The sequence below is a fragment of the Pleurodeles waltl genome, chromosome 8 (genome assembly GCF_031143425.1).
Source record: "Pleurodeles waltl isolate 20211129_DDA chromosome 8, aPleWal1.hap1.20221129, whole genome shotgun sequence".
In the NCBI taxonomy this organism is placed as follows: domain Eukaryota; kingdom Metazoa; phylum Chordata; class Amphibia; order Caudata; family Salamandridae; genus Pleurodeles; species Pleurodeles waltl.
The window spans coordinates 1,492,693,609-1,492,718,682 of NC_090447.1; the positions used below are offsets into that span (position 1 = coordinate 1,492,693,609).

General features: G+C 42.9%; 1 protein-coding gene across 5 annotated transcripts in view; it reads left to right on the plus strand.

Annotated features, from left to right (window-relative positions):
• STXBP5L (syntaxin binding protein 5L) overlaps positions 1 to 25,074 on the plus strand; it is a 1,301,131-nt gene that overhangs the window by 720,807 nt on the left and 555,250 nt on the right. For all 5 annotated transcript variants that reach the window (XM_069202705.1, XM_069202706.1, XM_069202709.1 and 2 more), the window contains exon 11: positions 22,904 to 22,976. In XM_069202705.1, the coding sequence (XP_069058806.1) occupies positions 22,904 to 22,976 (73 nt within the window). The remainder of the gene's footprint in view (positions 1 to 22,903; positions 22,977 to 25,074) is intronic.

Here is a 25,074-nt window from a genome sequence, read left to right on the forward strand (position 1 = left end):
AGGCACAAGAAGCTTCTACTCTGTGGCGTAAGATGTGACGCTAAGAGAGGATGTGGACCTAAGGAGAGGTTGCAGAGTAATATCTGTCTGTGACCAAAGAGAACAATGGTCTGGTGACTCCTAACAGAAGGTGGATATTGAGCAAAATAGAGTCAGGGATGTGAGCATTCTGCTCCTCTTTCTGGAGGACAGATGAAGCACAGGCATGATAGGGTGAAAGTCTGTGATGAGGGAAAGGTGTACAGGGACAGATGTGCAGGGACAGGTGTGCATCTGAGCAGGACAGAAGTTCAAGAACCCAAGTGATGGTATTGGCAATTTGTGATGCACCATGTTGGTTTGATTGTATGGCCCATACTAAAATTACCCTTCATAATGGTAGTGGTGTGTTTAGGGACCAACTGGCATGTCTCAGACTAGAATCTAATTAAATGTGGGTGTACTTTACTGGGAGAACATTAGGCGCTCTGGGTAATCAGGTAAAAAAACACAAAAGTTATATCTTTTAATGGTGAACCTTTGAAAGACCCCACCCCTGGGTCGTGATATGTGCAAAAGCACTCATAAATAATATTGACTACAAGAGGTGCCTCTTGTAGTCAATAGCATGTCTCAGACTAACACAACTGCACACGGAGCATGTGTAGAACCTTGTGTCGCTACTCAGGTGTACCATTGATTTTGATGTTACACTTCCTGCCTGGGCAATATGTCTTTCAATGTGGAAAGGGGCTTCCATTGAGTTGGCCCTGCACCTTAGACTAATGAGAGGGTTTCTTGCTGGAGTCTTTCCTTCAAAAGCAAAGGGTTGCTTTTCCTGAAAGGGAAATATACTGTTTTGGTTTGAGGACATCTAAGGTACGTAATTGACTGGTGGCTCCAGCCGAGCCAATTGGACTACAGGAGAATGCCAACTATTTTAAAATTATTATTTTTCTTGCCTGTAGCACAAGATTTGTGCCTTATGTGTTTATGAGGCTCAAGTTAGTAATTGTGCTTTTGTGTGTTGCTGAAGGAGAAATCAATTACAAGTAAGGATCTGTGTCCTTGCATCTCAGGATAGTTACCCCTGGTCAGTAACCTAGATGGCTGCGGAATCTGTACTGAACTTTTGGGTGTTCCACCCACTTCTTTGTACCTGTGACCTCTGACAGGTATAGCTCTTGCATGGTTATCAAACAAAGTGTGCCCTATGAAGAACATGCCCAACCCAGAGGGGGCAGAAATATTTGTAGGTACATATTTGATAATCCATGTGAAGTTCTTGGTTGGTACTCATGGCTCTATGATCCCTCACGCAGTAATGGTTGTTTTTAAATTACACATTCGACTTGTAGCCGTAATACGGGAAATGCAGAACCGGTTAGCTGAGCACCAGGCTCAGATGGCAGAGGAACATATTTATATTTTTGCCCTTTAACTGCAGTGCATTTGTAGCATTATGATGGTAACTTTATGCTGTTTTCACTGACCTGCTGATGGCCAATCAGGAGTTTTTGTGCATTTTTGATTGTTTGGAGGATATTCTTCCTTGCTGATTTGCCTTCTGGTTCCCTTCATGAGTAATTTCACATATTTATAGCAAGCATGCAATGCGTTAGTGCCGCTCAGGCTGTTAGAGCTATCAACTCCAAAGATTTGGAGAAAGAGATTCCGTGCCTCAGTGATGGAGGCCAGGGATGTGATACTCCCTAAAGAAGGTAAATACCACAGTAGGTATGGATTGTACCTCCTCATGTCTCTGATATGTACAGGCTGTAAATAACATACCTGGACTCATATTGGCTTCAATCCACACTAACTGCATTGATGTACCATCCACAGGGAGCACAGGATCAACAGTGCAACCTGCAACTAGAGAACAGAATACTTGCAAATGCACTAGCCAATCATTATTTTTATTTATTTGCATTGATAAACCCCTTGATCTATCCTGACCAGCTGGTTAGTAGTGGTAGGACAACTAGACATAATATGAGATGCATTTTGGATGCATAAAAAGAACTACAACATTATTAACACATATCACATGCACTCATTTATTTACAGTAAATCACTCAAAGAAACAAAACACAAATACAGTTCCATAGGGATACTTTACTGGCTAAAAACAGAAACCTAAACCTTGAAAATATTTCTCGTTCATAATGAAGTAAGGCAAAGTAGAAAGACCAGCCCTGTACTGCAAGTTACTGTGACTTTGCTATGTAGTGAATCCATTGACAGAATTAAGAAACAAAATCCAACCAAATGTACCTTCTTGACATGTAGCAGGTTTCTGCAAAAGCATAATCTATTTTTCTATTGCTGCTGCATCTGAAGAGATGGTTCAAACACAGGCTTTAGAGAAAACAAAGAGGCATTTAGGAAAATACAGGGGATACCACATACAAGAGCCTAGGAATGGCGTTTGGACAGATGGTGAGTTGAATTCCTAGATCTGACAGTCGAGAGGGACATTATGCATTGCACACCCTCTGGGAGACTAAGTGTTTGTGAACCTTATGGAACTAATCAAATGTAAATGTGTAGTTTAAACAATAGGACTAAAACCTCTCGGTTTAGTCACGTTTGGGCCCTAATGGTAGATTGAGAGACTAGGTGGACTCTCTGCTGTGCATCAGAAGGGACTGCCCATCAAGACATTTTGTAAGCCACCAAACATGGCTTAATATGAGAAACACCTCTCTATGTCAGATATAAGGCCATTTCACCTGGCCAGATTTTGTGCCTGAATAATGTCCCATGCTTACTTGAAAAATGGATGACTCTATCTTTGACGACTTGCTAGCAGTCATACTTTATTGCTGAAAAGAACCTGATTACAACAAAATGTGTATACTGGGCATCTGACAGCTGAAGCAAGAGGAAACAGACAAATAGTGATGGGATGGATGTCATCAGCGGCTAAGCTATTGTTTGTTGACCCTTTTCACTGTAATGAGGGAAAGGGTGCTGTCAGGCCACCTTTTTATGCTTGGCAGGTACCAGTGCACTTTGGATGGACTTAGTGGTCCTGGAGGAATACTGTGACCACAGGTTTTTACATACATATGAGACAGTACCACTCAATATAGAATGAGGCTTCATGCCTACCACCTACCAATGCTTTCTGTGGTGATAGAAGTTTAGGCACCATGATTTATGTCACATTTTTTCTCTTGAATATTGAATGAAGAGAGTTACACATCCTAAGTTAAATCATTGTCATAATTCAATGAAACGTATTTGGAATCAAACATAATTTAATATGTATTATTTTTAGGAAATTTAGCAAACTTGGCACACACAGCAGGATTGTTGCCCTTATATTTGAAAATTTACTAAGTAGGAGAAATGTAAGCTGGTTTTAATGGAGTAGTAGCTTCATTTTCATATTCTCTTGCCAGCTAAGGAACTTTACATTGAAATTCTAAGTGAGGCTTTCATAGCGTTGTCCGTTTGCATGGACACAGCCACAAATCCTATGTAGTAATATTGTTCTAATAGGGACACACCTTACATATGAGTTATTAAAAATGGCATCTACACTTTTGTGTTCTGTATATTAATCATTCTAGGAAATGTCCTAGATTTAGGAAAGTTTGAGAAAAGTTGTGCTCTTCTCTCCACCACATTCCATTAAGGTTTGTCCGACAATAGAAAACATGCAAGTCTAGTACCTCGACTACTAAACACGTCACTAATGATATAAACAGGTTCCCTTCCCTGCATCACCCCCAGCAATGCTTCTGTTAGCAGTGCACATCCCTATTGCCACTCCTGCTCCAAGCCATGCGCCTCATGAAACTGGCCCAATATTAAAAAATCAACAGGAGGCAAGGAAAAATAAAAGGGATTAACCAGAACTACCACATCCAAGTCTTTAATGTGTCAGGTCCATTGTGGGCTTAATGGCTTCCAGGCAATGTACGCTACTGTAGGCAATCAGTAAACATGGTGCTTCCAAGGCCCGTTGCCAAGTCACTGGTAGCTGACAAGGGTCTGAAGCTGGAAAGAAGTCTTTGTATTGAGGGATAATATTGATATAGAGAGACTGAAAAGGTGGCAGGAGCAAGATATATCATCATCAGTGATGACAGCCAGACCCGCCTTGCTGCAGCCAGCACTCCACTACCCCACCTGCCTTGTCATGCCTTTCACAATCCTAGAAGCCACCAGCAGTAGACACATCCAGCTGGACAACAAAATACAGTATACATATCTTTCACCTTTCAATATACAATACTTTCTTATTGCCCCAAGAGAAGACCTCAGCTTTTTGAAAGGGTCTACAAGTAGATATTCTTAGATACATGTGCTATGAAAGTCAAGATCCATTAAACCCTGCGTGGGAATTGATCTGGGCTCAGACAAGGGTAGGTAAAGAAACTCAATTCAGGACAGCGAAGGTACTTCCGCTTGGGCTAGGGGTCTGTTGGTTTGCTTCATAAATACTCTATAATGAGGACACAGGCCTTAATGCATCATCGGATAGAATGTGCTGCTTATTGCTGTGTCTGCAACTACACCTATGTCAACTCAAAGACTTCAGCTCCATTACATAGGCTAAAGGGTTGTACTTGTAGGAGTGTGAACCACAGTGCTATTTTTGGTTATTGTAAACACCAATGATGGGTGTTAGAAATGGGGTCTTTGGTTGGCAGTCAGGTTACCTCCTGTCCAAGCAAGGACCCTCACTCTAGTCAGGGTAAAAGATAATCACCCTCAGCTAACCCCTGCTTACCCCCTTGGTAGTTTGGCACGAGCATTAGGCTTAACTTCAGAGTGCTAGGTGTAAAGTATTTGTACCAACACACACAGTAACTTAATGAAAACACTACAAAATGACACAACACAGGTTTAGAACAATAGTGAATATTTATCTAAACACAACAAGACCAAAACAACAAAAATCCACCATACACAAGTCAATTAAAAAGCAAAAATAGTCTTCATGTAGTTTTAAGCACACACTAACACTGTTAGCGTGAAAATATACCATGGGTGCGTCAAAAAAGAACCCCGCACGGACGAGTGTGTGTCAAAAAGGGCTTACGATGCATCTATTTCACTCACGAGTGAGACCTTGCGTCATTTCTCCTTTTGTCGGGGCGCGTCGTTTCTTCTCTCCAGTCAGCACTCTTGGGTCCGGGCAGGCCTTGCGTTGTTTTTACAAGCCCAGCGGTACTTGTGTCGGAAATCCAGCCGCACGCTGATCCAAAGACCACACAGCACTGGTTGCGATCTCACCAGCCTCTGTCAGCGATGTTGCGTGCCGTTTCTCCAGCTCCGTGCATCGATTCTTCTGCCGCATTACAGGCAAGCGTCAATTTTCAGCAGCAAAGGCGCAGTCTCAGATTGGAGTTGCGTCGATCTTTTCCTCGCACAGCGGTCTGTGCGTGGATTTCTTCCTCTTAGGCTGTCAGCTTCTCCTTTCAGGGTCCCAGGAACTGAATGGGCACCACAGGGCGGTGTAGGAGTCTCTCCAGAGACTCCAGGTGCTGGCAGGGAGAAGTCTTTGCTGTCCCTGAGACTTCAAACAACAGGAGTCAAGCTCTAAATCAAGCCCTTGGAGATCTTCACAAGTTGGAAGGCACACAAAATCCAGTCTTTGCCCTCTTACTCTGGCAGAAGTAGCAACTGCAGGATAGCTCCACAAAGCACAGTCACAGGGAAGGCAGCTGTTCTTCCTCAGCTCTTCAGCTCCTCTCCAGGCAGAGGTTCCTCTTGGTTTCCAGAAGTGTTCTAAAGTCTGTGGTTTTGGGTGCCCTTCTTATACCCAATTTTTCCTCTCTTGAATGTGAAATCCTGCCTTGCCCAGGCCAGGCCCCAGACACTCACCAGGGGGTTGGAGACTGCATTGTGAGGACAGGCACAGCCCTTTCAGGTGTAAGTGACCACTCCTCTCTTCCCTCCTAGCACAGATGGCTCATCTGAAATGCAGACTACACCCCAGCTCCCTTTGTGTCACTGTCTAGTGTGAGGTGCAACCAGCCCAACTGTCAAACTGACCCAGACAGGGAATCCACAAACAGGAAGAGTCACAGATATGTTATAGGCAAGAAAATTCTCACTTTCTAAAAGTGGCATTTTCAAACACACAATCTCAAAATCAACTTTACTAAAAGATGTATTTTTAAATTGTGAGCTCAGAGACCCCAAACTCCACATGTCCATCCACTCCCAAAGGGAATCTACACTTTAATCATATTTAAAGGTAGCCCCCATGTTAACCTATGAGAGGGACAGGCCTTGCAACAGAATTTAGTAATATTTCACTGTTAGGACATATAAAACACATTACTATATTTCCTACCTTAACCATACCCTGCACCCTGCCCTTGGGGCTACCTAGGGCCTACCTTAGGGATGTCTTACATGTACGAAAAGGGAAGGTTTAGGCCTGGCAAGTGGGTACACTTGCCAAGTCGAATTTACAGTTAAAACTGCACACACAGACACTGCAGTGGCAAGTCTGAGACATGATTACAGAGCTACTTATGTGGGTGGCACAACCAGTGCTGTAGGCCCACTAGTAGCATTTGATGTACAGGCCCTGGCACCTCTAGTGCACTTTACAAGGGACTTACTAATAAATCAAATATGCCGATCATGGATAAGCCAATTACATACACATTTTGTAAAAGAGCACTTGCACTTTAGCACTGGTTAGCAGTGGTAAAGTGCCCAGAGTAACAAAAACAGCAAAGTCAGAGTCCAGCACACATCAACAACCTGGGAAACAGAGGCAAACATTTAAGGGAGCCCACGCCAAGGATAAAAAGTCTAACAATGGGTAGTTCAATACAGATGTTTACTACATCATTTAAAAGATATATGAGTGGCCACATTTCCAACACCTTCTTTCAATTTTGCGTAATTTAGAAATATTTCCGAGAAACATTGAACATTTAGGGAACAATGAAGAGGAAACTAACTACAAAGCAGGTGCTTGACGAAATGCTGCTATAGCTGGCCTTAAATTTAGAAAACGAGGACAGTCGTTCTGATTTACAACTTTTATTTCTGGCGGCAGAATGCAAAACCAAGGGATTAAAAACAAATAACCTGCCTGCTTTGTGAAAGGTCAGCAGTATGTCATGCTTCTATGAATGAATGATGGATTCACTTGTTTTATTAGACTCAAACAGCTGCCCCAAAGTGCGTCCAATAATCAAGGTAATATATCCTTTGAACAGATTTAGGAAGAGAATAACCAAGTCTTCAAATGCTTCATGGAATGGTTCTTATTATTAGTAACTCATAGAGTAAAACAATGTTATTGTAGGTTTTGCTGGCAAGGAGAACGACCTACCACCTTTTTTGTCATAATGATGTTCAGGATTTTAAAGAGCATACCTTACTAGGCCAACTCTCTAATGGGATTGTACTGTTCAGATCTTTCCCTAAGATATTTGGGACGGATTTCATGATAAGCTGCATGAGCTAGGACAAGCATCTTAAACAGAATGTGCAAGGGAGGTCAAAAAGGACAGACACAACCACCAAAGGCTTACGCACTGGTAGCTAATGAAGATGTTTGAGATGCTGGGAAATAGATGAATGGTGAGGCATCCTTAGAACCAGTCGTGCTGCTGCATTTTGAACCACCTGCAGCCGATTGATGAAGGCTTGAGGAAGGCCTAAGTAAAGACTATTAGCGTAGTCAACTCTAGAAGCACTTAATGTGTGCACATCTATTTTCCGGGTCTCAAAAATTCCTTTAGTGTACAGAGTACACTTATTGTAATTCCTAATTGTTACACCAATGGCATGAATTGCCTTAGAGAGGATGAGAAGGAAGGTGGGAAAGCAGGGTCTTGGTGTAGACTGCACTTCACACAAGAAGATGTGAAGAGCGCACTTCAAATCAGATGAACTGGTGATCACATTCTATTACTTACAAATTGCAGTATTTACTGTATACCTTATCAGAATGTATACCTATTAAAGAAATGTACCAAACAAGGGAAACTACAAACGTGCCCAAAGTTTTACTCTAAAGGGGCCCAACAAGGTGCAGATTTGATATTTAATGGGATTAGGAATAAGGTATCAATACCTTCAGTCTCTTTCAATAGGGCAGGTGTGCAATCAACAATTCAAAGTCAACCCACCTTGGAGCTATCTCATCTAGGGTATTTTAACCATTATTGCATGATGTTTCACAATGGCTTGTGAAATGTGATGTTGAGGGTTATTTAGAGTTTGGCAAATGTGTGACAAACCAAAAATAGGAAGCTGTTCAATTTGCCCCATTTAAAGTGTTATTCCACATATACATGCACCAAATTGTGGTGGCTGCTCACTCTAAATAACCCTCATTGTCTTGGCTCTCTTTAACTAGTTGCTGTGATGTCCAAATGAATAGAGTGAACCAGAAGAACTGCATTGGTATACCCCTGAATGGAAAACTATGCCTGCTCAAAACTTGTACCTAGTCTGGTCCAGTCATGGGCCCACATTGGCCAAGTGCTGTGATGGAACTTTGCCATAAGTGGTCAGCAAAGAAGATTCTATCCAGGACTCAGTGAAAATGTATCACTGATAAGATTTGGAAACCTTTGGGAAAAGATCTATCATAAAATGATGACAACAGCAAACTGAGAAATGCAAGACACAGCTTTCCTAGCAACCACAAGTTAGACATTTTTAATATCTGTCTATCCTCTGTACTGCTAGATATGGTAAAACCACTGAGCTCAGTTTTGCCTTAACCTGCAACCAGAGTCGACTGGAGATACTCATGCTCTGTCAAATTTACAGGAAAAGAAACCATCTGAGAGGAACCATATATCACATCTGATATCCTTCATGCCCAACGTTGTCTACGTGTGTTGCTCTTCCTGCTAGCTGCATGTCAACACAAGTCCACAGAAGAGACTGGGAGTACTTGTGCCCCTGTCTTTTTTGCTTCCTGTCTTCCACCTTGCTGCTCTGCTAACAGACCTACACCCACTGCTACAGTGGCCACCACTCCTGCCTCCTCATTGTGGTCTTGGCATTGGTACACATTGCTGTTTGGTTCCTGCTGTTTGTTTCCCTGCTCACAGGGTCACCCCTCCCGCCCTTTCCATGGTGTTGTGGTGCCAGGGGGTGAACCTGTGCAGTAAGCCTTTGGTGGTTGTGTCTGTCCTTTTTGACCTCCCTTTTTTGCCTGGTGGCAGCAGGCAGCCGTGGCAGGCAGTGGGATGTAAGTGGATGCTGGTGAGGAGGGCATGGCGGTGACCTGGCAGCTGGCATAACAGTTTATTGGCAGTATACTGGTGGGGGATTCTCATGAGACTTCCATACTGCTGCTGCACTTGCTTTGCATTTACACTTTTGCTGCTAATGCCTATGACCCACACTTGGCAACCAGGATTAATACTATCCATTATTTCTCATAGCATTATTATTCTAAGATCGCTATAACACATTACAATTTATAAGCCATTACTTGTCACTTCAACTGCAAGTCAACCGAGTGGCAACAAATAATTGTGACTATTCGTAAACCTCAATCGTGGTTACTAATATAAAGAATGCCACTGAGGTTTCTAGCCGCATTCTAGCCTCATACCCAAAGGCATTCACCCAAATTAAAGCAGGAAAGAAGCAAAATAACCCTGAGTTGCTTTATGTTTCAACTTTGAGTTTGCCAACAAAACCAAATTTGAAGTAGTAATTGACAACAAAGTTGAGTACTGATTTCATTTCTGTCGGCATCAATGGAACCACCTATTACCAGCTTTATCTGTAGGCACCTTGAGTACAATGCCACACACAGATGAGCAGCAGTGGAGTGGGAGGAGATATCTATTAACAGCGATAGCAGAGACCACAGAAATAAAGAAAACCAAGGGGCTTGCTTAAGCACACTCATAAGACCTCAGAGTAGTTTATGTAGTGTACCCAGTGTTGTGATAAATAATCCAAGTTTGAGAATTTCAACCTATGCTCTGACTAATCCATTTCCACTTGGAAGCACCTCCATGGTCCACGGCTATACCCTTCAGACATTCCGGTCCCTATTCACAGAAGATGGAGGCTATCTTTAGTGAGTTGCCAAAATGAGCAATCATAGGTATTGTTTCAGCGGATTACAAGAGTCTACTGATGCCTGATGGAGACTAAGGCCCTCATTTAGACTTTGGCGGTCTTTTCTAAAGACCGATGAAGCCGCTGCAGCCAGCAGACTGCCATATCACTAGTCCAGAAAGGACTTCTGCACGTTTACGGGCAGAAATCGGACTCCGGCGGCCTGGCCGACGGAGTTCAAGAGTCGGTTCCACCGCCACTGCAACAAGACACCACCGTCCGTATTACAGTACGTAATACAGCGTGGCGGAGTCCTGTATGGCGGTGCGGTGCTGGCTGTGGAAAATGCCAGGACCCAATCCCCTCCCAGACGCCCACCTGGCCGGAAAAGGTAAGTGGATTGTCCGAAAGGGTGGGGGGTGTTGGGTGCATGTGTGTGGTGTGTGCATGTATGTATGCCTGAATGGGTGTGCGTGAGTGTATGTCTGTGTGTGGAGGGCGTGTGAGTGAGCATGTGTGTGGATGAGGGGGTTGTGCATGTGTGCTGATGAGTGGGGGGAGTGCATGAGGGGGTGTGGACATGTGTGTGTGCATGTGCCGGCGACAGGAATGGGGATTCCTGTCTCCGGGTGCATGACTGCCAGGCTTTTCATCGTGGGGTGACCGCCGCGAAAAGCCTGGCGGTATGCTGCCTTGTAATGCGGCCGGCAGACTGAGGCCTGCCACCGGCCCGCAGGAGCTCACCGCCGGCCGCGTCAGTGCGACTGCACCGGCGGACCAGGCGCCGTTGTGGTGGTTTGGCTTCTGCCAAACCCCACGAATTGTAATGTGCCGGTCTTTACCGTCGGGTCCTCGTAATGAGGGCCTCAGACTTTTTTAGTGACGGTTCCAGTAAGGATGTATTATTGTACAAGACAATACAGGCAGTGCAAAGAATGCTTGAGTCTATATTATCCTTGTTTGAAAAACCGTTGCTAAGCTCTGAACATTTATGGTCTACTAACTAGCATTCTCCAAACATTAACCAAATCTGGTGCTATTACCGACAATGTAGAGCAAGCAGAAGCTTGAACACCATGGGCAAGGGCCAATGCAGTGGCAAACATTGTGCACTTTATTACAGAAACAACACAAGATTTGTGTACAAAGTGTGAAAAAGAAAGGGCAACTACAGATGCTATGCTTAGTAACCAGGATGAACCAGAAGAGCCTTCAGGCCAAACAATGACTCAGAAGATGAAGTTATAGATATAAAATACAATTTTAAAAAGAAAAAACCTAATGCTGTTGACTTAAGTGACTTCCGGCAGGCAGAGCAACCTCTAGTGTGTCAACGTATCTTGGGAGCAAAGAGAAAACCACCATAGAAATAAAAGGTACTTGTAAAGTCTTTTACAGACAGCAAGGTGAGGAGGTTAGTGGAGCAACTTTGTAAGGGTATTGTTGGATACATTTGGACAAGCATTTGACTTAATACAAGCATTAAGATAGCTTTTGGCCATGGTACCTAATCGTTGGGAAGAATACAGATAAGCCATACCTCGTCAAAGGGCACACTAGTGGCCTCTTTAATGCCTCTGCATAAGAAAAAGCACTGAGGGACACAGGAGGCCTCAGTAAGGGGAAATTAAAGAGGGAGCATATGAAGAATCCGAGAAACGCAAAAAGTGCAGATGACGGCAGAGCATCAGGCTCATGCATTTTATCAAATTGTCCATTAAAGAAGCAGGGATGTCAGGTGAGTCCAAACTTTGCGATTTCAAGCAGGGACCTTGTGGGGGAAGCCCTTTAAGTAGAATAATGTTGTTGCATCAATACCTTCATCTGTTACACTTGAAATGAACAATAGGTTTACACACTCCTCCTCGTTAATGAACATAAGAGACACTATTCTTCCTATTTTGGTTGATGGCTTTCATATTCCCAAAGGTGTTCACCAACGTTGAGTGCTAGTCCCACTTCTTTTTAGTTTATCTTGACATGATGTTTAGAATTATTTGTGTGAACTCACCTTGGACGTACTCAAGTTATGTAACAAGAAAATGCCTTTACTACTCTTTCCAGATGATGCAGTCAGTTTATTCTTCATGGAGAATAGCATACATAAGTAGATGTACCAATTACTGCAAGGACAAAGATTTGACTATCAATGTTGAGAAAAAAACTGTATAATGCTAATCAAGCCAGCCCCCTTCTTAAGACGCAGCCTATAATTAATGTCAAACAAGAAGAAAGTATGCTTACCTCTCTTTAGCTACATGCTTCAATGGGACAGTAAAATGACATTCTCACTTGGAGAAGGTACAACTGTATTCAAAAGGACTCCTAATGTTGTCCTGATATTTAAACACAAGGTCGGCAGCCAACCTCAGAGTGTAATTCTGGAAGTTCATAGACAAAAAGCAGTATCTGCAGCCACACATGGAACAGACTTAGGGCCTGATAATGAGTTTGGCGTTCCTAAGACCGTCAAACTCGTGGTGGAGGTCAGACCGCTGCAATCCACGTGGTCTGACCTTTAGATTACGATCCTGACAGTTGGACCGCCAGGAGACCGCCGCCACCTCCAGGATCAGAAATCCCGACAGGTTGGCAGCAGTGAAAGTTGTGATCAGCCACGGCAATTGTCAATTTTGGCACCGCTGTGCTGATCACAACTTTTCTTTCCCGCCAGCCTTTCCATGGCATGGTCCCCACCATGAAAAGGCTAGTGGAAAGGCTGAGTTGGGGCCTCCCCTCAACACCCTCGGAATGCGCACTGTGCTGTGGCAGACAGTGCACATTCTGAGGGTGCTGGGGGTCTGTGCGACAGCATTCACTTCTACTCCCTGATTTCTCACTGTTTTCTCAGGTCAGCCCAGTGGAAACATCATAATTCGACAGTGGTGAGGCCACCGGCTTGACGGCCGCCTTCCCACAACTGTATTAGAGTTCAGGCGGTTCAACCACTGAACTCATAACCAGGGCCTAAGTCTAAAGGTCAGCAAATAAATGCGAATAGATTTCTAAGTTATTTATTGGAACTAGGTCCTAAAACCTTTCTAGCACCATACTACATGGGGAATGGCACTAAAACTGTTTCTGATATCACTGCAGTATGCCTTGTTCAGTATTGGCATAAACTGAATAGAAATCACTTTGAGGCACCACACTTGAAGACCATGTTGGAGGCTTTATTCTCTAGTGTTAGCATTACAGTGGAGCACCACACTTGAAGACAAGGTTGGAGGTCTTATCCTCTAGTGTACGAGGGGATGCTGGTATTTGTTGGGCAGTTTATGCAAGGAGAATTCTCATGACCTTGGGATTTGGACATCTTTGGAAGAAACCTAGCACTGGTTCACCCGACTCATTGACATTAACTAGCGTATTGGTCCTGAAAGACTAAATATATCTTTGCTATACAGAGGGCGTCTTTGTTGACATTTAATTATTTAAAACATAAATTACTAATAGTTATCTATCTTGACTGGCTACATCCATCCAGAGGCATGACTCACTTCATATATTAAGTCTAGACTTGGTACTCTCCCAAACATATCTGGGCAAACGGCAATACTAATGATTTTTGCAACCGCAGCGTTAGGGGACACGAGGCTACATCATACTTTATGCTTCTTAGCACAAAGAGCATGGTTGTTTTCATATATGGCATATTCCATTATTTAAACTTTGGACAGGCTCAGCGGAGCTGTTAACATTATTTTAGAAAGAGCACTTTTTGCCAGGATATTATTAGACAGCGGTCTGTGAGTGATACCAGTGTTTTCTAACATACTTTTAACGATTTATATATTGTACTTTAGTTTCTCTGTCTTTTTATGAAATGCTTTAGCTAAGGCATTTTATATTTATTAGTAGGACTGGTATGATTTATTACTACATTTTAAATTGAAGTTTATTTTTATTTTTCATGTATGTTGTTATGGTTGCTGCTAAAAACAGTAAAGGTTGTTGTTACCAAGAAAGTTCACCAGTGACACACTGATGGGGTTTGGGTAAGGAAGCCAATCCCAGTACAGGAAAGCCTTTGCAACCTGGGAGAGCAGAGTGGGCATGCCTTGATGGTTGAAATAGTAGTCTATCGCACAGTCAGAGAAGTGACCACATGTAGGTATTGCCCAGTTACTCAACAGAGCAAACCTACTCAAGGAGTACATACGCTTACCTTGAGTGCGACCACCTACTGTTGTCAACCCAAAGCACCGCTTCAGGAAATTGTAGCATCCTGCCTATTTATGTTTTTATTTTTCCTTTATTTTCTGCTGCATTATGGATATACATATATATATAATTATATATACATGTATATATATATATATATATATATATATAATCATTATATAAGACCAGTATTGCTCCGTCTCCTTGATTTGAGTTAATGCAACACACTGTCAAGAAATACATTTGTGCTCATTTCCAATAGATTCTGTTAGATCCAAATCCAAACCTGGCTGACTGCTACCGTTGCATTGGATAGTGTCCCAGCTACTGCAGACAATGCTAAATTCCTAGACCTCATTCTAGTTCAGAGACTCCACTCCACAAACATGACAATGGATGCTCACTACCGCCTCAAACTATTAGGAGGGTTTAAATCCACTTTCCCCAAACAAAATTTCAATTTGGCATTCTAGTTTTTGATATTTCCAACACAGGACTTCAGAAAGAATCTTTTAACAGATTTAAGTAAAATGCAAGTCACAATACTATAAGCTGATCTCTTTACACAGGAACACCTTATATCTGATTCCTAGCAGTTTAACAGCATCACTCCAGTTCTCATTGTTCTAAACTGTGCAATATGTATCTTCATAAATGAATGTCCAGTGTACAACACATCCATAAATGATCTCTACAAAATCTAGGCGCCTGGCTGACTATCTCTGGAGGTAAATAGTTTTCATAGGGCTGTGACATAAAAGCATCTTGGGAAAGCTAACCCATACTGTAGCCTAAACTTAATGATGTTCTCTTAACCCATCACTCATTCTACCTCTTCCCGTAGCCTCTTCCTTTCTTTTACAATCCTAACCCTAATCCTTTTCAATTTTTTAAAACCCTTTTACAAACCTTATTTTTTCACTTTGTTATTTCAGTTTTTGGATTTCTAACTTTTCCCCTTTCTGATGTTTGTCTCATGTATTCTCCCACTAACAAGGTACAAGTAAGCAGAGCACAGAGACACCAAGAGATAGCAGAGCAGAAGAGCTTTGTAAGGTCAGGTGCATGCAGTTAGGTAGTTAGAGATGATCCATACACTTAGGAAACAATGCACCCTTTCACAAACTTTCTCACATGATCCCCATAATTTGTTACTCTGGCCTGTGTTGATTAGCTCCCTCCACATTCTCCTCCTATTAAAAGTTGGTCACTAGGTCTAAAACTGTAGTGCTGTGTACATACTGTCTAAATACTTTGCACATATTTTTCCATATTATAATTTTCTTTCTTTTTATTTTAATGTGAATTTATATTCTTTTTGTTTTACTTGATATCTACTTGGATCCACATAGGATAATTAGAAATGGAACATTATATGGTATTCTGGAATATCAGTACCTAGGCTAATAATATATTATTGATGACATTATCAAAACACATGTAAGCAAAGCAGGTGTCATAGACAGTTGGCTTCACCTTTAAAAGTAATATACCTGTACGTGGCTTCATGTGTACACAATATACATACCCTTTGTCATTCATCAGTTGTATCATTTGCTCCAAATTCACTTTGCGGGACATGAAAAACAACCAAACGCAGCTGCAGTTGTAGTCCTCCAGTGAGCCATGCTGATGATGGGATATATCCTGAGGTGACATTGGCCCATGACCCATCCACTCTCAGCAACAGAGGTGCATATTTGCACCATGCTGTGAATCACAGTCTTCTACAGCGATGCTGGCATAAAACAGGAGGATTAGAAAATGTGGTGGTGAGGGTTGGATAGTGGGAAAGAAAAAGAGGAGAATTTGAGAGGTGCCTTTAGGTCCTATTGGGTAGTCGCGGAAGCATAAAGTTTTGCAGTGGGTGGGGAACGGTGGGCTTGTTTGAAAATATTAGCGGGAACTTCACAGAAATTTTACTTTCAGTATTGGGGCTCGAGCTAGTGTACGGAGTATGGTATTTATTCTGTGAGTATTTTACTCGGTCGCACTTACAGAGTACCCACACTCCATGTTTAGAGATGTCAGCCAACCCTGCAGACATCTCTTCACAGAGTACCCGTACTCCATGTTTAGAGATGTTTGCCAACTCTGCAGACATCTCTGGTCATTGGCAGGCTCTGCCGTCATAGCGGTTACTGTCAATGTGTTTGATGGATGTCAAACAGGACGGCAGTCTGTCAACATTTTAACAAGTTTTTTCTTTTTTTTTAAACGGAATCCCAAAGTGGGATTTTGTTTCCAAAAAAGCAAAAACCAATTACCTTTTTCCTCCCACACCTCAGTAGTTGTCTCCTATGGTGGTATATTTGTTTTTTACTGTAACTCCGCGCAAGTCAACCAATTATAACTATGTTTAGGACTAGCTACAGACGGATTTAACTTGTGGATTACTTTTTTGAAACACATTTTATTTTTGTTATTGTATATGCATAAAATATATATTTATTGCATATAACATGAATGATTCACTTAAATATTACAAACATGGATTGGTCTTTCCATTAACTGTACTATGTCATTTGTACATGCAGATATCAGTGCTTTCATTATATGCCTCGATATGGAAGTATGACCATATAACCCCTTTCCAACATTTCTTCTTGCTATGACCTTGTGGTTTACATCATGTTATCAATTCTTTAAATAGTATGTCTTTTTCATGCTTTACCATTCTTTGGATGGGCTGTCCAGGTCACATTGTTCCAATTGTGTTCTCACAAGATTTCTGGTTTGAGACTCCAGTAGTCCTTTTGTTAGACTGCAGATGTGACGTGTCATCTGCCTTCTAGTTTAGACAGTGTATGCTCTTTGGTATGTTCACTTACTTGCATGAATAATTTTAATTGTTGATTATGGTGTGTTTGTTCAGGAAGTGCTTGCTGTCATCACACTGCTATTCACTAATTTCCTTCCTTTCTTATTATATTTTATTATAAAGACTTGTGAGCACACTGACTTTCTTAAGGATGCAAAGAAAATACTGGCCTTTTGTCAAAAGTATTTTCTGTGCTGTGTTTTTGCTAACACCATCTTATGACTCCTTTTTTTAACTCTTCTCTTCAATTGTACAGTTTGATTCTGCTAATTTGTAGCACAGTGACCCTATTCCCATCTTCCTTTTTTCTAGGACAACTGGGAATCAATCAGTCACTATTTGTATAGCACAGCAGTACCACACCTGGGTGTATCTGGGTGCTTGAGGTTGCAAAGTCTCAGTCAAAGACCCAGTCTTGTTCTGCAATCCACCAGGAAAGGTGCTGTTTGCAGGTGGAGGGGCAGGTCGTTCCAGGTCTTGGTAGCAATGTAGGAGAATGATCGGCCCCAGCTGTGGTTGCAACAGATGCAGGGTGTGTGTGCGAGGGCCAGGGAGGTGGAGCCCATGTGTCTGATGGGTTGACGGAAGCTCAAGCAGTAGTTGATGTGTGCCAGTCCTTGATTGTGCAAGGCTTTGTAGGTGTGCACAAGGATCTTGAACTGGCATCTCTTCTGTATGGGGAGCCAGTGGATGTTTCTGAGGTGGGGGGTGATGTGGGTTCATTTGGGAAAGTCTAGCATGAGTCTGGCGGATGCATTCTGTATGGTCTGGAGTCTCTTGAGGAGTTGAGTGGATATGCCAGAGTATAGTGCATTGTCGTAGTGCAGCCGACTGGTGACGAGGGCCAGGGTGACATATTTTCTGGTGTTGACGGAGATCCATCTAAAGATTATGCAAGCAAGCAGAGTGTGTGGTAGCAGGAAGAGGTGGCTGCGTTGAATTGGCGCTTCATGGTGAGTTTACTGTTGAGGATGTTAGCATGAGTGTTCTGTTGGAGTGGATGTGGATCTAAGCTCGGGGGCCACCAGCTGTTGTCCCATATGGATGCTTCACCTAAAGATGTGTACTTCCATCTTGTCCGAGTTGAGTTTAAGGCAGTTAGTTCTCATCCAGTTGGCAGCACTGGTCATTGCGTCATGGAAGTTTGTTCTAGTGGTGAAGAGGTCTTAGGTGAGCGAAAGGATGAGCTGTGTCTCGTCTGTGGGATGTGACGATGTCAGCGAGAGGAGTCATGTAAGTGTTGAACAGGGTGGGGCTGAGGGATGATCCTTGGATTATGCCGCAGATGATTTTCTTAGGTTCGGAGGTGAAGGGAGACAGGCAGATTCTCTGCGTACGTTCTATAAGGAAGGAGGCAATCCATTTGAGGGCATTCCCCTGGATACCGATGCTGTTGAGTCTGTTGATAAGGGTGTGGTGCGACACAGTGTTGAATGCTGCTGATAGGTCAAGGAGGATCAGGGCTGCTGTCTCCCTGTGGCCGAGGAGGGATCTGATGTCTTCAGTGGCTGTGATCAGGGTGGTCTCTGAGCAGTGATTGGAGTGGAATCCTAATTTGGGAGGCATTGAGAAGGTTAATTTGCTGTAGGTAATCGGTGAGCTGGTGGTCTGTTGATAAGGGTGTGGTGCGACACAGTGTTGAATGCTGCTGATAGGTCAAGGAGGATCAGGTCTGCTGTCTCCCTGTGGTTGAGGAGGGATCTGATGTCTTCAGTGTCTGTGATAAGGGTGGTCTCTGAGCAGTGGTTGGAGTGGAATCCTGATTGGGAGGCATTGAGCAGGTTCATTTGCTCTAGGTAATCGGTGAGCTGGTGGTTGATGGCTTTATCCAGTACTTTGGCAGGGCACGGGAGCAGAGAGATTGGGTTGCAATTTTTGAGTTTGTTGGGGTTTATGGAGGGTTTCTACAGTAGGAGCCTGACCTCCACGTGTTTCAATCTGTCAGGGAAGGCCGCCATGGTGATGGAAGAGTTAAGGATGTTGGAGAGTTCTGTGCCATTTTCCTTAGTTCTGAAATTGAAAAAATGGTGGGGGCAGGGGTGCTCTGGAGTGGATGAAGGACATGATGGCTGTGGTGGTCTGTGTGGTGAGCGGAGTCCATGTAGTGATCACTTGGTTTGTGTGCATGGGTGGGCTGAGGTAGTTCAAGTTGAGATCAGTGGGTTGGGGGGTTGAAGTTGTTGTAGATGGTGGCTATCTTGGTGTGAAATTAGTCCGAAAAGGGTTTACACAGTTCTTGCAAAGGGCAAATTGTGGACTCTGTGGCTGCCAGACAGGAGAATTTCTTGACTATGTTTAAGAGTTCTTTTGTGTGATTGGCTGCTGTTTTGGTGCAGTTATGAGGGCTTCTCTCTTGGTTTCCTCGATGCACTGGTGGTACTTGCTGAGGGCTTTTTTTTTAGGGAATTCGGTCAGAGGGGTTCTTGGTGGTGTGCCATTCCATCTGTAGTCAATAGCAGTTGTGCTTGATAGTTCTGAGTTCTGGAGTGCATGAGCTGACTTGTCTTGAGGGCGACTCTGTTGGCACATTTGGTGATCCAGGAAGAGAAGTTGTGTACAGTCTGCTCTAGGTCTGAAGCGGCTTCAGAACGGGTGGTGCTGAGGGCCTGAGTCCACTGGGTCTCTGTCACGGCTGCTCCAACTACGGTGGGAGGAACTGTGGGGCTTCGTGGTGATGTTCTGAGTACTGGAGATGCTTCAGTGGACAATGGCGTGGTTGGTCCAGGTGAGTTCTGTGACCTGGCTGTATTTGACTCTGTTGCAAGAGGTTAGTTAGAGTTGCGCTTGCATCCTGCTTCGTATGTGGGGTCTGTGACCAGTTGGGTGAGGCCAATGTTGCTCATGTTCTCCAGGAGAGTAGTGGAGTTTGTGCTGTTGGGGTTGTCAAGCTGGAAGTTCAGGTCGCTGAGTAGGATGTAGTGATTTGAGTCGATAGCTAGAGGGCCGATAAAGTTGGAGATGGCATAGCAGAAAGTGGCTCAGGGTCCAGGGGGTCTGTAGGCAAGGGTACCTCTCAAGGTTGTCTTGGCATCTGCCAGAAGTTAGACGTTGAGGTGTTCTATGATTGGGGTGGAGTCGTCATCTGTGGCGACTCATCGGATACTTTCCTTGGGGGTGATGGCGATACCTCCCTCGTGTTTGTTAGTATGGTTTTGGTGTCTCATCTTGTAGCCATCTGGCGTTGCAGTGGTGATGTTGGGGATTGAGGAGGGGCTGAGCCAGGTCTTGGTGATGAAGATTATGTCGGTAGAGAGGGTGGTGATGGTGTCCCAGATTTTGATGGCGTGTTTGCAGAGGGATTGGGCGGTGAGCAGAATGCACTGTGTGGATTGGCCGTTCTGTGTTGCAGGAGAAGCAGCAGCGTCGGCAGGTGAAGGGTTCTTTGGTTGCTCGGGGGGGAGGTGGTGCAGCAGTTGGTGTGGCAGCATCCTGGGTCTATGGCTAGGAGCTCTTCCGCTGTGTATCAGTGGGTAGCAGGAGGGCCAGGGTTCCTGGCACTGGGTGCGGTCCAGGTGTGGACGAGTGCAGACGGGGTGACACACACAAAGTAACACCTATTACCACTTCCATTAACAAAAAGCCAGACCATTTGGCTTTCACAATGCTTGTTATCTTTGTTGATAATACTTCTGCATATATGGTTGGTGTACAGTATGAATCTGTACCAGACAGAATTTTTAAAAATACAAATAAAATATCTGCTATGACATTGCTTATATAAAAGTGCAAATACTATAAGGATCATTGTCTCAGCCTTGCCAATGCGCGTTTGGGTTCAAGTTATTGACAAACTATGCCTTCATAATTTAGAATGACCTCAAGCATTAATTAATTCTTGATCACCAAGGAACATCTGCTTCTTATGATTTGCAGCATTTTAAAGATAAAAGTGGGATCAACACCAGTTTTGTTTAAAGTGAAGAGAAACGTAAAGACTTTCGCTATATCCCTCCTATTTACATTTTTTCTTAATGTCATCATTAAAAGACAAAGTACATGAAGCTGTCAATTCCATTTATGGTCCATCCTCAGTACCTTAGAGTTTTATCTAATTTGTCCCTCATATATGTTCTGTTTCTGAGAAACATTGCTACAAAGATTCCATCGGCCCTCGTGCTTCAAAATTGCCACTTTCTCTGTACTTTGTGTGTGTTTTTATATGCACTTAGGACTTGGTCTATATGTTTGCTTCAGCCTGCATCGTGCTCCGTGAAATATGTGAAATAGAAATGTTCCCCCTTGTGCCACCCAAACCAGTAAAAGTGAGTGTGACCAAATGCCTATCATGCTTGCAGGCGTATAGCTGGAGGTCTCAATTTAATAACTTTTCATATGAGATGTGTGTTTCTTGACATGTGGACCATCACCCTTCTGAGTACTGTGCTGCTTTGGAACTTCTGGGAGAGATAATGCTGCTCCTTTCCCTTGTTCTAAGTCTTCCTTTGTGCTGGGCCCTGCCTTAACATGTCAGCCGCTTGATACCTAAGGCCATTGGCCTCCTTATTAAGGAAATGTTCAAATCCACACCCAGAGGGTTACCACATCACATGGTTGTAGGTCCACTCATTTTTGGGAATTCACAAAGCTTTCCACAACTATGCATTGTATATTGCACCCTACCATTGTAATTAATTACCTGGTATTATGAAAGGAGGCATGGATCTCTTGATAAAGAGGGGGGCAATGTAAACAGAAGTTCCTCAATAACATGGGATGGTGCAAGACTCCTACTTAAACATTAGCAAATCAGTCTGAGGAAGTAGCCCATTTGCAACCCCTGAGTGTATCATTTGCATTACAATTACATCATGCATAGCAGAGATGGCAGTGGCTGACTGATTGACCCAAGAAGAACAGAGAAGCTGCCTTACTATTGTGATCACTCGCCCTGCATTTGATTCTCTAGAGCCCCTGGCTTCCTTACTGTTTTCCTCTGCACAGTAGGACACCCACTTTTTCGACATTCATAGTTCTGGCCACTTACTCCAATATGCTTTAGGAGATGCACTTGTCACGTTTAAACCATCCAAATGCTGGGCTCCAGCTGATAATCCCCTGTGTCTTGCCTGCATCCCCTCCCTTTCCCTTCTCCTTTCCACCCACACCTCTAATCTCAATTTAATATTGTGCTCTACTGTTTTGTATCTAGTTCCACGCTCTTTAAATCCCTGTATATGAATACTTCCATACAAACATCTGTAACTGTGTATACCTTTAGAGGGTCACATCTGGGTTTCACACTTTTTAGGCTGTCATTCTGTCCAAATTAGCTTTGAACTGCTGTTTACTGTCATTCAAACAAGCAAAATTATCAAGGCAGAGCGCAGATTTACTGGGTGCTTAATAAAGAGTTTCATTAAAATATTGTACAGTTCATTTGATTCTTCGAAGGCCTATTACTGTGAAAGGAAATCTCACTCTCCCATGATGCTTCTGAGAGCACCAGCTTGACTGCTTAGGAAAGGGCTGGATAAAAGGCCACTAAGGATCAGCTATGGTAGGCCAATCCAGCCACTAGTAATCTGCAGACGCTACCCATAACAAGTACTGAGATAAAGAGGGAGTGGTGGCACTGCTAAATTTGGTCTGGTGTGGTGTCTTCAAAACTTATCTTGAGCCTAGAATTCATATTTGTAGATCTTGTTGGCCCCACTGTACATCTCCATAGGTCTTTTATGGCTTAAACTACATTATCTAGTATTTTCTCTATATTTAGTCTTTTTTGCTAATTTTAATAGAGGTCTTAGTCCTACAGAAATTTCACATTACCTTCTATTGTTATGTTCAGCCTTATTCTAAGTCTAGATTCATTAAAGATTTGGAGGCAAGTGACTATACAACTTGGTCTCATGACTGCAATATCTAATTAGAGAAGCTTGCTTTTCTGAATACATGTTTGTTTCTCATCCTCTGCAGAGTTCCAGGAACCCTACGCCGTGGCGGTACTGCTGGAAAAAGATCTGATTGTAGTTGATCTAACACAGAGCAAGTAAGTAACCTGTGGGCTGCCTGGCGCCACTCAGCCACTGGCTGCAAGCCTGCCTCTGATGATGCATAATATTATTTGTAGCTTCTCAAAAGCATTATCAATCAGAGACACCTGACAGCATAAACTGAACATTCAAAAGGCCACACATCAATAGAAATGCTATTATTATGTTGCACTTCTCCAGTGTTGATACACACAGTTTGTGAAATGCATACAGGTGAAAGGATATTTTTACTGAGGTGTTCTGCCTTTAAAGTTCCTCGTTTCTATTTGGCCCAAACTTGGGGAGGGTGGACCACGGGCTTGCAGGACGATGATGTCAACACAAATCCAACAATGTCTTTTTGTGGACTGCACCAGTTACCTCTAATCTTCACTACCCTGAATGTCCGTCCTAGTCCCAGTACTTACTGTTTGAGGTGTATCACCTTCATAGGTGTGACATATAACCTAAATGAAAAAGAAACCTCGCCCCCACCACTAGTCTGCCCGAGGGGTTCTTGGACCAAGAAGACCCTTAAAGGGTAGCCCATCCTCCCAGTCCGTCATCCCCAAGTGCTATGGATCGAGGTTGTGAACATGGTGGGATCAAGTTACAGGGACATAGCAAATGCACTGCTCATGACCTCACCCTTGATGTGACAGATGTAATTGTAAATGTCATAAATACCACTGCAGATGAAATTACACATCCCATTACAACTATTAATCTAGTATCATTTACAGGATTAAGTTTGTGTTGTTATTGAATTACATTGGGCTTTCAGGTGTTGCTATTTATTTGTGTAAATATTGTAAGGTCATAAGCATTGTATTCGGTATCCGAGCTATGTGGTATGTGTGTGAAGGTAACCATAAATTTTGCAATTCAGGTTTTTTATTATTTTTAATTCACAACCCTAACAGCACTTAAATGTGTTTCTCTTAAGTAATTTTTTTTCAGTTTTCAAAATTTCTGAGACTATGTTTCATGATATAGCACATCCACCTACTATGAAACTATACACTACCTTGCTGTATATGGTCTTTGACCATCCACAGAACAGACTTGTTACAGGTTCTTGCCTTCTGCTTGACCCTGTGCCTAACCTTCCATGGGCATTCTGTTATTAATTATTTGCCTCTCTATTCAGTTAAGAAACCCATAAACGCAATGAAAGATAAAATATTCATGTTATCACAATTTTACAGGTCAAGACTTTTAAGAAACCAGAAAGCAGCAGACAAATAACCACTAACAGCAGAACATACCAGAGGTGTTCTAGGCATCTGTAAATAACGACGTGATGGCCAATATTGTGCAAAATTGGCATTTCTAGGAATACATGCAAATAACTTATTTTGTGGGAGCGAATTAAAATTTACATAACTTATTCTTCTTTGTGATGTTCTGTGGAAACTCAAACATATGCAGTCTACTCAGTTGGGTACAAAGGGCCAGATGTATGAAAATATTTTGCACTCGCAAACGGTAAAAGCGGCCGTTTGCGAGTGCAAAATAGTGGTCTGCAATGCATGAAAGGTATTCGCAGACCACAAAGTAGAAATCGTAAAAATTGCGATTTTTTGCGTTGCGGCCTGGATTTTGCGAATCGCAATTTGCGATTCGCAAAATCCAGGTCGCAAGGCAATGCTGCAAAAAATCGCAAATTGTGATTTTTCACAGAATGGTATTTTGCACATGCAAAATACCATGATCTGCAACCAGGTGGTAACCTCGTGCAAAATAAAAAAATGCAGTAAAACTGCATTTTTAAATTTAACATGTAAAGCACACATGCCCTTTTGGCATGTGTGTACCTTACACGTTAAAACAAAAAAAAATGGGGTGCAGGAGAGGGGGCCATAGGCCCCCAGCACCCTGGCCTTTTGCATTTCCAAAATTGCAATTTCTGGTTCAGAAATCGCAATTTTGGAAATGCAAAAAATTTGCAGCTATGGGCCAACAGGCCCATAGCTGCGAATGGGGCCGGTATCGCAATTTGCGATTCGGTAATAGCATTTGCGATTTTTAAGAAATCGCTATTACCGATTCGCAAATGTGATACATGGCCCTTTGCGAGTCAGTAATAGCGATTTCTTAAAAATCGCTATTACC